Source organism: Sorex fumeus, unplaced genomic scaffold (genome assembly GCF_029834395.1).
Source record: "Sorex fumeus unplaced genomic scaffold, SorFum_2.1 ptg000095l, whole genome shotgun sequence".
In the NCBI taxonomy this organism is placed as follows: Eukaryota; Metazoa; Chordata; class Mammalia; order Eulipotyphla; family Soricidae; genus Sorex; species Sorex fumeus.
The window spans coordinates 3,571,514-3,582,868 of NW_026606152.1; the positions used below are offsets into that span (position 1 = coordinate 3,571,514).

Below are 11,355 nucleotides of genomic sequence, written 5' to 3' on the forward strand. Positions count from 1 at the left end.
CCTCCAGGAAGCCTGCTATGCCCCACCATTCCTAGGAGAGGCAGCCCGGGTCGCTGGTGGAAACCCATCTTCACACAGGGCCCCTGAAAGTTTGGTTGCAGCTGCCATTGGGGTCTCGGACAGGCCCAGGCAGGACACTGGTCACTCTACCCCAATATGCAGCAGGCACACTGCTGGCTGTAAAGGGGCAGTGCAGTGTCCGACCTCAGGAAGTGGGGGCCCTGCAACCTCACGGGCCCCCAAGCCTGTGCAGGACGGTGCGGACCCCGGCTCTGATCCTCCTATGCCTGACCCCACAGACACAAGGCAGGACCCGCCCCAGCACCCCGCAGCGCAGCCCCAGACCCAGACACGACTCAGACAATGAACGCAGCCCCTGGGGCTAAACAGGCGTGTTTTCCAGAGGAGCCGTCTGGGTCCAGGGGACACATGGGAAGGCCACGGGCCCATTCTCACATCCACCGGGGGCTGAGGGAGGCAGCGGCCACCACCAGGCAGCTTCCCAAGGACAGGCAGGCACGCTGGGCAGACACGTGGACAGCCTGACGGAGTGTTACAGCAGCGCGCGCGCACCACCCATCACGGGGCCTCCTGCTGCTGTCGCCGCTTCCGGGGGTCCTGAGCCGGCCGCAGCTCCGCAGGCCCGTGGGCAAAGGGGCAGCGTGGCGCGGGCAGCACGCAGCCATCCGGGTGGTGCGAGAAGAACCAGCAGAGGCGGGTCTTGCGGGCAGAGGGGAGCCGCCTGCTCCGGCTGTTTTGGACGCTCCCTCCCTCTTCCTCTTCCTCCTCCTCCTCCTCGGGCAGTGGCTCCTCCCTCCAGTCTCGAAGGCGGACTTGCCCGCTGCGCACTGTGGGGCACAGTGGAGTGACAGATGGGCCCTGCAGCGCCAGGACTGCGGGCCAAGGGTGGGAGGGATGCGTGGGGGGCTGTCAGGAGGAGGTGTCGAGCGGGCCTGGGTCACTGTCCCAGTGGGGCAAATCTGCTTGGGCAGCTGAGACCTCCCAGTGTCCCCAGAGACACAGCAGGGCCGCAGAGAAGAGCGCAGAGGACGCTTGCCCCGCGGGCTCCCCACACTGAGCCCCAAGGCTGGGCGTGTGTGCTGAGCCCCCGCAGGGCTGGCACAGACCAGGGGGGCACAGCACTTCTTCATGCCAGAGCAGGGCCAGGGCTTGCACTGGCTCATCTGCGCCTACATCCACCCTTAGGCATGGACAGTGCTGCCAGGTGTCAGGCAGAAGCGCAGGGAGGGGGGGGGGCACGGTGGGAGCGGATGGTGAGGGGGCAGGGCGGGGGGTCGTGTTGAGAGGGGATGGTGAGAGGGTGCAGGGCAGGGCGGGAGGGGATGGTGGGGGTATAGGTGCGGTGCGGGGCCGCCGCGCAGGTACCTGCAAACACCTGGTGGTGGTTCCGCAGCAGCGTCTGCAAACCCCCACACTCCCGCCGCAGCTGCCCCCGCGTCTCCCTGTCTAGCTCACAGGCCACTTCCGCCAAGGGCAAGCTCCCTGTGGAGGTGGGGTCCCCGCAGGAGAGGGCGCCGTGAGCAGCCAGCGCCCAGGCCCAGGCCCTAACCCCACGCGGATGCCAGCGGTTTAAGGGCAGAGCTGGGCCCCGGCCACCCCCAGGAGCCCCCACTCCAGGAGAAGCACGAGTTTAGAAGTAACAGGCTGTGAGCCTGGAGGGGACTCCGCACCATGTGCCCCCCTAGCCTGCCAGGTCTGGGGGACAGGCCCAATCACGCGAGGGGTCCAGACCCAGACGGACGGCCCTGCCAGGGGCGGGATGGAGGCAGCCCTGACCGCAGGCCCAGCTGGGCGGGTGGGGCTCCGGGGGCAGCCAGAGACCCAGCGGGCACTCAGTCCCCCGGGGCCCAAGGACACGATGCCCCTCACAGTCCTGAGGCCGGTGGTGGGTGCGGGTCTGGGGCTTACCCCCGGCGTTCCAGGTCGGAGTCCGGCTCAGGGCGGCTCCTGGGTCCCCTCGGGCCAGCAGGAGCCGGGCCACCTGCAGCACCACACGCTCGGTGAGCTCCCGGGGCAGGGCAGCGCCGTTCCGCACACGCTCCACCTGTTCCCGTGGCGAGAAGGCGGGCAGCCAGCGGCCGGGCCCCTGCGGGTCGGTGGGGTCCGAGGGCAGCGCAGTGGGGTCCGGGGGGCATTCCTGTCGGCTGCGGATGTAGCGGGTCCTCTGCTCATCTATGGCTGCCTCCCTGGAAGCCGGGTAGGTGCGGGCTCTCCCGATGAGACACACCTGTGGAAGAGCAGGAAGCTGCCCCCACGGACTCTGGCCACAGGCAGAGCCCCACGGGGTCGGGCAGAGCTGGGCCCTCCCACCCCATCAGCATGGCTCCCCCAAACTGTCCCGAGGGCAGGTGCCCACGGGGACAGCACGGAGGGTTGACCTACGGCTGGGAGCAGGGCTGAGGGCAGCTGACTGCCATGCGGGTTGAAGTGTTAAGGACGGCTGACAGCCTGACGCGGGGAGCAGGGCTGAGGGCGGCTGACAGCTGGTGTGGGGAAAGCCATGAGGCTCGATTAAGCCTCAAGGTGCCCCAAGCCTCAGGCACCAGAAAACAGACCCCAGAGAGATGCGGCACTTGTCCATGGGTGAGGAGGATTTGGGGCACCAAGCACCAGCGCCAGATGTGGGCACCTGGTGTCCAGCAACTACACAGCCATTTCCGGGACTCGGTGCCGAGCTGCAAACCAGGCCTGGAGGGGCCAGACACCATCCAGGGAGATGCAGGCCCCAAGGAACTGTGGGTTAGCCCGAGCCCGGCCACCTGCTCTCCAGGGCCCAGCAGCAAGTGGAGGCGCGGCAGCTGCTGAGCACTGCAGCTGACCACTTGGCCTCTCTGGACTGTGGTGATCGTTCGGCCCGCCATGCCTCTGCGTCGTACAGCTGTCAGGCCTAGTGTGAGGCTGACGGTCGTTCCCAAACCCTGATGTCACAGCAGAGCATGGCTGCAGAGCACGCTCAGGGTGGACACCTGCATCCTGCATGGTTTAGGCCTCAGGGTGCTCGGCTCCCCAACAGCGCAGGGCCCTGGGCACGCACCTCGCTCTGTCCACGGAAGCAGGGCGGCTTCATGGCGCCCGGAAGGCGTCCCCAACTCCCAGCTCAGCCGGCTCTCAGGGACCCTCAGAGTGGGGGGCTGAGAGCAGAGAGGCCCGCACGGCACGCACCCGCTTGGTGGACGGGATCCGCAGACTGTCCTCCTCCACGTGGAAGCCGCAGACAGTGCCCACCTCCTTCACAAAGTCCAGGTACTCCCGGTATTGCGTCCTCTGGCTCTGCCGCCGCCGGAACCGGCCCACGAAGTCAAAGAAGCAGCAGGGGAGCACAAAGAAGCGGCAGTGGAAGGAGGACCTGGGGGGGGGGGGGGGTGGCGGCAGGGGGGTTTAAGAGTGTGCAGGGGCCGAGGGTGCCAGGAAGATGAAGGCAGGGGGAAGAGTGAGGAGGGGGAAAGGGGGAAGAGGGAGAGAGAGGGAGGAGGGAGAGGTACGGGAAGAGAGGGGGCAGCTGCCTTGCTTGCAGCAGCCCTGGTGAACCCTGGTACCACACGGCCTCAAGCACCCCGAGGTGCAGCCTGGAGGCCCCTGACTTCGGGGGTACTGCAGGGTTCTCATATGAAACTGGCCAGCTGGCCAAGAACTGCCAGGAGCCCCCTCAGACCTCCGGCCTCTCCCACAGAGCCAGCTAATGCTCTTACCAACCCCCGAGACATGCCAGAGACATGCCACCCGCCCGGCCGCCGTGAATGGCTGTTCACCCACCGGGCTGCGATGACGGGGATCCATGGCGTGAGCTCATCCGAGTGGTTCCCGATCAGCCAGTCCACACCCGGGAAGAGCATCTCGTCACCCGGCGTGATGGCGGCCTCCTGGTGGAGCAAGCATGAGGCTGAAGACCACCCCGGGGGGCAGAGCTGCGGGGGTGAGTGCGCGAGTGTGTGGAAGTGCGTGGCGTGCAAGGGCCAAAGGGCGCAGGTCATGAGTGCTGAGTGGGTGTGAACGTGAGAACAAGAGAACGTGCAGGCGAGTTGTGAGCGAACACGAACAAAGGAGCCAGCAGTGGATGCGTGGGAGGAGTGCACACACATGCGACGCAGAGTCGAGAGTTCCACAGTGAGACACAGACGAGACCATGACAGGAGTGTTTGGAAGAGAGCTGTGGATGCAGGTGAGATGCGTGTGGCCGAGGGGGCCGCCCCGCCCGTGCAGGAGGGGCGTGGGGCTGGTGGCTCAGGTGGGCTCTTTCCCACCCTTCCCGCACCTCGAGGCGTGTCTGCGGGCCATATAGGTCCCAGATCTTCCTTCTCCGCACGTCGATGCCACGGCCAGGGTGCTGGGGGCGGGACGAGAAACCTGGGTAAATTGCAGCACCAGCGAGTTCAAAGGCCTCTGCCCCCCAGCAGGGCCTGGACACGTGCATCCCGAAGTCGGGGGAGCCCCACACCAGGCCAGTGACCCGCCTGGATCCCTCCATCACTGCCCGCTGCGCACACCCCTCGGGCCTGGTGTGCTCAGGTGTTCTCCCAGAAGGCGCCGGCCAAGGGTCCCAAGAGGGCATCCACCCTGGCATTCCTGCCAGCCCCGGGCCCGCAGGGCCCACGCCCTGTGCCGCCTACCCTTGCTGGCTCTGCTGACTGACAGGCCCCCAGCGGGCCTCAGCCCCACCTCTCCACAGCTGCGTGCTCCAGCCATTCGCCCAGCCACATGGGGCCACGCTGCCATCTGCTCCCCTGCAGCCTCCCGCCACATCTGTGTGGGCCATCCCTGTCGAGCTGGGTCACCATCCCTGCCCGCCTCATAAGCTGCATGCCAGGTCACCAGTGAAGCCCTGCCATAGCCCGGCCCGATGTTGATGCAGCGTTTGCCCGGGACAAGGCTAGAGGCCACGCTAGAGGTGCAGAAAGGGCAGGGCTGCCCCGCCCCCTCAGTGCTCAGCAGGGGCCCATTCCGGCAGCCCCAGGCGGCTCACCCCCTCAGTGCTCAGGGCAGGGGCCTGTTCCCACAGCCCTGGGTAGCTCACCCCTCAGTGGTCAGCAGAGGCCCGTTCCCACAGCCCCGGGTGACTCACCCCCTCAGTGTTCAGGATGTGGACCAGCAGCCCATTCCCGCAGCCCAGGTCCACGAAGGACTGCTTGGTGTCCAGTCCCTGTGCGGTGCGCTCTTCCTCCCACAGAACCTACAAGAGGGAAAGCGAGTAGCTCCCGGCACTCCTGGGACTCCCCACGGATCACGTGGGCCTCAGGCTCTGCTCCCCCACAGCACCCGGGTCCAGGTAGGGACCCCAAGCCTCCAAGGCAACTCTCCATGCTCAGCCTTGGATCTGCCCAGAGCACCTGCAGCTTCTAAACAGACCCCGGGACCAGCCCACCTGCCATTGCAATGGCACAGCTGAGATGGCAGGGGCTGCCCGGATCAGGGTTGGCAGCTGGCAGGGGAGGCGATGCTGGTCACAGGAGGGAACACTGGGCACCAGGCTGGTCAGTAGGGGGTTGGTGCTGAACAGTGGGGCAGTGCTCGTTACTAGGGAATGCTGGTCACTATGGCCGTGGCACTGCTCAGTGCAGGGGGTGCTAGTCACCGGGGAGTAAGGGGGCGGTGCTGGTTAGTGGGAGTAGTGCTGGTGGACAGGCAGGAAGATGGCCTGCCTCTGCTTCTCCCACCGCCAGCAGCCCCCGACAGCCTGCTTGATGTTCCAGTCACCCCAGCGTACCAAGAGGTAGGTAGCAATGGCCACGTCCTCATACACGAACTTCTCAGGGTCGGTGACTTCTGGCCACACCTAGGACATTCCATGAGGGAAAGAGGCTTGTGTGATGAAGAACCAGAGACTACGGGGACCTGCCTGTTCGAAAGAGGGCGCATGTGTCACTGTGCGGCCCAGGCACCCCCTCATCGCTCTCTGGAGGACAAGGGAAGGGGTCAGGAGAAGCAAGGAGGTGGGCAGCACCATGGACTGGCCTGGCCCCGGGCGAGTCTTGGATCCAGAGGACAGCAAGGCGAGGCCCGCATGGCCAGGGGTGGCTCCGAGGGCCCAGGGCCAGCGTGGGGTAGACAGTGCGGGCTCCCAGAAGGGGCAGTGGAGGCCACGGCCCCAGAAGCACAAGGACTTAATGCAGAACCCAGCAGCTTGGAGCAGAAAAGTGAATGGACCATGCGTTGATCCAGCCCATCAAGTCTGCCGGAGGGGAAAGGGTGTTGCCCCATTCGCCCTCTCCTCTCTGGAAAGAAAGATGGCGGCCACATGGGAGCCTTGTGGACAGCAGGTATGAGCCGGGAGTGTGGGGGCGACTAAAACCTCATGGGAAGGGGGGCGTTCCGGTCCGTCCTTCACGCCCTACCGAGGTCACCAGTTGCCCCCCACGAGCGGCTCTCCAGCACGGCCACAGTCCCAGAAGCACAAGGGCTTAATGCAGAACCCAGCAGCTTGGAGCAGAAAAATGAAAGGACTATGCGTTAATCCAGGCAATCATTTCTGCCCAGAGGGGAAAGGGTGTTGCTCCCTTCCGCCCTCCTCCCTCTGGAAAGAAAGATGGCGGCCACATGGGGGCCTTGTGGACAGCAGGTATGAGCCGGGGGTGTGGCGGCGACTAAAACCTCATGGGAAGGGGGGTGTTCTGGTCCGTCCTTCACGCCCTACCGAGGTCACCAGTTGCCCCCCACGAGCGGCTCTCCAGCACGGCCACGGCCCCAGAAGCACAAGGACTTAATGCAGAACCCAGCAGCTTGGAGCAGAAAAGTGAACGGACTATGCATTGATCCAGGCCATCAAGTCTGCCGGAGGGGAAAGGGTGTTGCCCCATTCGCCCTCTCCTCTCTGGAAAGAAAGATGGCGGCCACATGGGAGCCTTGTGGACAGCAGGTATGGGCCGGGAGTGTGGGGGCGACTAAAACCTCATGGGAAGGGGGGCGTTTCGCTCCGCCCTTCACGCCCTACCGAGGCCACCGGTTGCCCCCCGCGAGCGGCTCTCCAGCACGGCCAGGACTCCAGAACACAGAAACCAATTTCTTAACTATCTGACTTTCAGTAGAAATACTTCCAGGGTCAATAGGTAAAAGAGCAGAAATCCAAAACCAACATTTAATTCTTGAACCCAGCCGTAGAAAGCAAATCACTTCACAATGCTTTTTCAGCATGTCTGATTTGGGGGGGGGGGGGGGTAAACTCTAAATAATAGTGGTGAATCTTTTATTGAAACAATGAATCTAATCAAAGCAGATAGAGTGTTAACTAGAATTCATCTGCCTCACAGGGACGGGGAGGGGTGGGGGGTGGGGTTTTATTGGGGTTCTTCATGGTAAAAAATAAGTATTGGTAAAGGGAAATGTGTTTGATATTTGCATGACTGAGACATAAACCTGAAAGCTTTGTAACCTTTCCCACAGTGATTCAATAAATAAATAAATAAATAAAAAAGAAGGGGCAGTGGAGAGGCAGCACGGCTCTATCTGAGCTGGAGTAGCAGGGCACCTCCCAGGTAGATTCCCCGCCCTGAGGACAACGGGCACCTGCGACGGGGTAGGATGACGGAGGCTTCAGAAGATCAAACTGCAGCTGAGACATCTGGAGTGCAGTGATACACCCCAACAGGCAACCGGGGCCAGGCCAGGGCCAAAAGCAGGAGCCGAGGGAGGGGCGCAATTGGGAGCTGAGAAGTCTGGGTCCGTGGTTTTCTCCCCACAGTGAGCTTAGCTAGAGGGACGCGTAGAATGACCCCAGTGCTCGGCTCTCGGGCCAGCGGGACAGCCCCAGACAAAGGCCGGAGCGCCCACTGCTGGGCCTGGGTCAGGCTGCAGGGGCACGATGCCCGCCGCATGGGTGGGTGTGGTGCCAGGACACTGTGCCCGTCTGTTTTGCAATCTGCTCTCCTGCCCTCTGACCGGCCCGTGTGGGGGGGGCTTGGCAGTCACCTTGACCAGGTCCCTGTACTTGTCCTTCAGACGCCAGTATGTCCGACTGTACGGCACCAGAGGGAGCAGGCAAAGGGTGCCCCTGCCACCACTGCTCTTGCTCTCGGCGCTCCACCGGGCCAGCTTGGCCAACAGTTCCCCTCCGAGCCAAGCCAGGCTGGGACATACGACCCCATCCGAAGGCCACTTTTCTGGACAGAAAATTAAAACAGATATGAACCTTTGAAAACAAGAGAGAGAGGGGGGTGAGCAGAGCCGGTCTCCAACCTTCGGGGGTGCAGGGCCGGGCCCTGAGCCTCACACTGCACAACGCATGTTCCCGCCTGGACGCTGGGGGGGAGGGGAAACGGGGACAGGGACGACACAGGGGCAGAGTGTCAGCACTGAGGCAATCCAGGACTGGGGCCACTGTCCCTCCCTCCTGCCCACTCTGTGGTTCGGACAGAACTGGATCAATGCCTCTCTGCCTCTCGCCTTCACAGCCCTGCCCCAAGTGGGCTGCACTGGTCTGAACAGGGCCGGATCTGGGCCGCACACACAAAGGCTCCAGGGCACAGACTGGAGGCCCTGCCAGGCCACAGCACCAGCCCGGCCCAGCCCGAGAGGGAAACTCACCTGCCCCACTACTCCAGCAGAGGGGCCCACTGTCCTAGCCCACCATTTCCTCTACAGAAAGAAATCACCGTGCCATTCCCCCAGCCCTAAAACTCTCTTTTGGTTTTTTGGCCACATCCAGCAGTACTCAGGGCTTGCTCCTGGGTCCCTGATCAAGGATCACTCCTGGTGAGGCTCAGGGGACCACATGGGGTTGTGGGGATCAAGCCCCAGTCAGCTGCCCTGCTGTGCTCTCTCTGGCCCCATGCCCCGGAAATCTGCCTTCTTCAAACCCACAAGCCAAAAGTGGCTCCTCCGCTGCTCACTCTGGGGCCCAGGACCAAGGGGAAGGCAGCAGGGGGCACTCACCACTGCTCCCCCTCGCGCAGGAGCCGCAGCTGATACACACTGCAGGGCTCAACCTCCGAGTCCCCGTCGGCCTCCAGTGGTATGAAAGTCACACATCCTCCGAGGACATCTGGGGGAGACAAGTACTCCACTGGGCCCGGGAGCACCTTCCTGCGCGGGCACAGCCAAGGGCACACAGCACGGTGCCACCCCCACACCCCTACTCTGCGTCCTGGCCAGGGGGAGAGGCTGGTCTCCAGGCGAGCTGCTGGAACACTGACGGCGCCCCCGCGCCTGCCTGCGTTGGCTGCTGTTCCGCATGTCCCACGGGGTGAAGCGAGACACGGACCGCGCAGGGAAACCACGGGGGGGCGGTGCTGGGCGAGGGGCCCACGGGCACCAAGTGGAGAGCACCGGGGCTGGAGCACTGCACGGCGCTGTCGGGAGGCCCACGCCCTGCGCTGCGCTGCCTCTCGCAGCCCGCGAGGTGCCCAGAGCGGACCCTCGGCCTCCCCATCCCCTCCCCGGAGCGGACCCTCGGCCTCCCCTCTCCTCCCCGGAGCGGACCCTCGGCCTCCCCATCCCCTCCCCGGAGCGGACCCTCGGCCTCCCCATCCCCTCCCCGGAGCGGACCCTCGGCCTCCCCTCTCCTCCCCGGAGCGGACCCTCGGCCTCCCCATCCCCTCCCCGGAGCGGACCCTCGGCCTCCCCTCCCCTCCCAGGAGCGGACCCTCGGCCTCCCCGTCCCCTCCCCGGAGCGGACCCTCGGCCTCCCACTCCCCTCCCCGGCGGCGGCGGCGCGCTCGTACCCTGCACGACCATCTCGCGGCGCGGGGCGGCCAGCGGGAGGCGCGGGGCGGCCTTGGGGATGACGCTGCGCAAGAGCAGCTGCAGCTGGCGCGGCTCGGCGGGCGGCCCGGGGCCGGCGAGGAGGGCCAGGAGCGCCGGGCAGCGGCCGGCCAGGCCCCGGGAGAAGCCGGCCCACAGCGCCTCGAGGTCGCGGCCGCGGGCGTCGCCCGGCGCCGCCGTGGGGCCCGGCCCGGCGCCGCGGCCCAGCGCCACGCTCCGCCGGGCCTCCAGGCGCGCGCCGCACAGCCGCTTGTTGGCCACCTGCGGCCGCTCCAGCCACACGGCCACGGCGGCCCAGAAGCCGCCCGGCAGCCGCGCCGGGTCGCGCACCGCCACCCGGCCCACCTCCGCCATGCCGGCCGGGCTGGGCCGCGGCGCGAGGCGATGACGTAGGCGGGCGAAGGTGCGGGGGCGCGGGGAGATGACGCGGGGCGTCCCCGCCGCGTGGCCTGGTGGCCCGAGCCGCTCCTCCTCCGGCGCCCACACAGCCGCCCTGCCCGCCCACCGGCCCGGCCGCCTGGTCTGCCCACGAGGAGCCGCGAGGGGTGGGGGGCCGTCCCTGCTGCAGGCCGGGCCCGAGCAGACACCCGGGTCGGGGCTTTGAGCGGGGAGGCCAGGAACCCAGAGGCGCCTTCAGGGCGGGCGGCGTCCAGGCTGAGACTGCGTGTCCCCGGCCAAGGGGCCCCAAGCACAAGGGGCTGCGCTCACGCCCGCAGGTCCACGTCGGGGGCCGCGCCCCCCGTTCGCGTGCCCCCGACTGGCCCTCGATCCCGGCTCTTCTCCCAGGGGCGGTGTCAGGTGAACCCTGTCCCCAGGGGTCTCGCCATCCCAGATCCTCTCCACCCCGTCTTCCCCACCGTTCCCCACGCTGCGGCCGCGGGGGTCCCGGTCCACGCCCAGCTGGGATGCGGCGGCGCAGCCCCCGACAGCACCTGGGAGTTCAGTTACACCTGCACCCCGAGGCTCCTAGCTCCCGCCGGCGCCCAGACACCAGTGAGGCACCTCCTGGCGCTCCCACATAACCCAGGGCCCATGGGACTCTGAGCATAGCGGGGGCACAGGCAGTGTGGCAGGTTGGGGTGTGCGCCCACTGCCCTTGCCTCTCTGCCACCTCACTTCTCAGTCTGATACCCCAGTGCAACTCTGGGGCTCACCCCCTGCTGAGACCCCATATCGCCATTCTAGTGGCACACCCATCATGCTGAACGCGGCAGCGGCGTCTGATTTTCACGGGCATTTCCAAGCGCTCCTCGCTCAAGTCTGGGAGGAGTTGGCGGGGTGGGTGCTAAGAGGATGTGTGGGTGGGGTGGCAGCGAAGATGGCCCACGCACGGCGCCTGAGATGGGGAGTTGGTCCCCCCCCTCCCCGATCCCCGGGGAGCCCCGAGTCTCGTGGACAGGCCGGTGCAGCGGCCCCTCCAGGGCACGCTCCTGACCCGTGCGGACAGCCGAGTCCGCGACCGGGACCTGGGGCAGGGTTCCAACTCGGGCGCAGGCCCGGGGCGTGACTGGCGTGCGCATGGCTCCAAGGCCACCCAGCGGGCCCACGGCAGGCGCCACAGCGCACGCGGGGGGCGCGCCGGGGCGGCCCGGGCGCGGGCCGATGATGTCAGGGCGCGGCCCGATGGCGTCAGGCGCGGGACGG

General features: G+C 66.3%; 1 protein-coding gene across 2 annotated transcripts; it reads right to left on the reverse strand.

Annotated features, from left to right (window-relative positions):
* Positions 1-387: 387 nt before the first annotated feature.
* TRMT44 (tRNA methyltransferase 44 homolog) lies at positions 388-10,069 on the reverse strand. Of its 2 annotated transcripts, XM_056132850.1 has the most exons (11): positions 9,672-10,069; positions 8,884-8,992; positions 7,921-8,140; positions 5,723-5,791; positions 5,081-5,188; positions 4,274-4,345; positions 3,775-3,881; positions 3,184-3,367; positions 1,930-2,248; positions 1,387-1,503; positions 388-848 (listed from the first exon to the last, which is right to left on the reverse strand). In XM_056132850.1, exons 1-11 carry the CDS (start codon positions 10,063-10,065, stop codon positions 580-582), a joined length of 1,968 nt encoding a protein of 655 aa, XP_055988825.1. In that variant the 5' UTR covers positions 10,066-10,069; the 3' UTR covers positions 388-579. The 2 variants fall into 2 exon arrangements, with proteins under 2 accessions (XP_055988825.1, XP_055988826.1); XM_056132851.1 differs by lacking the exon at positions 5,723-5,791.
* Positions 10,070-11,355: the final 1,286 nt, after the last annotated feature.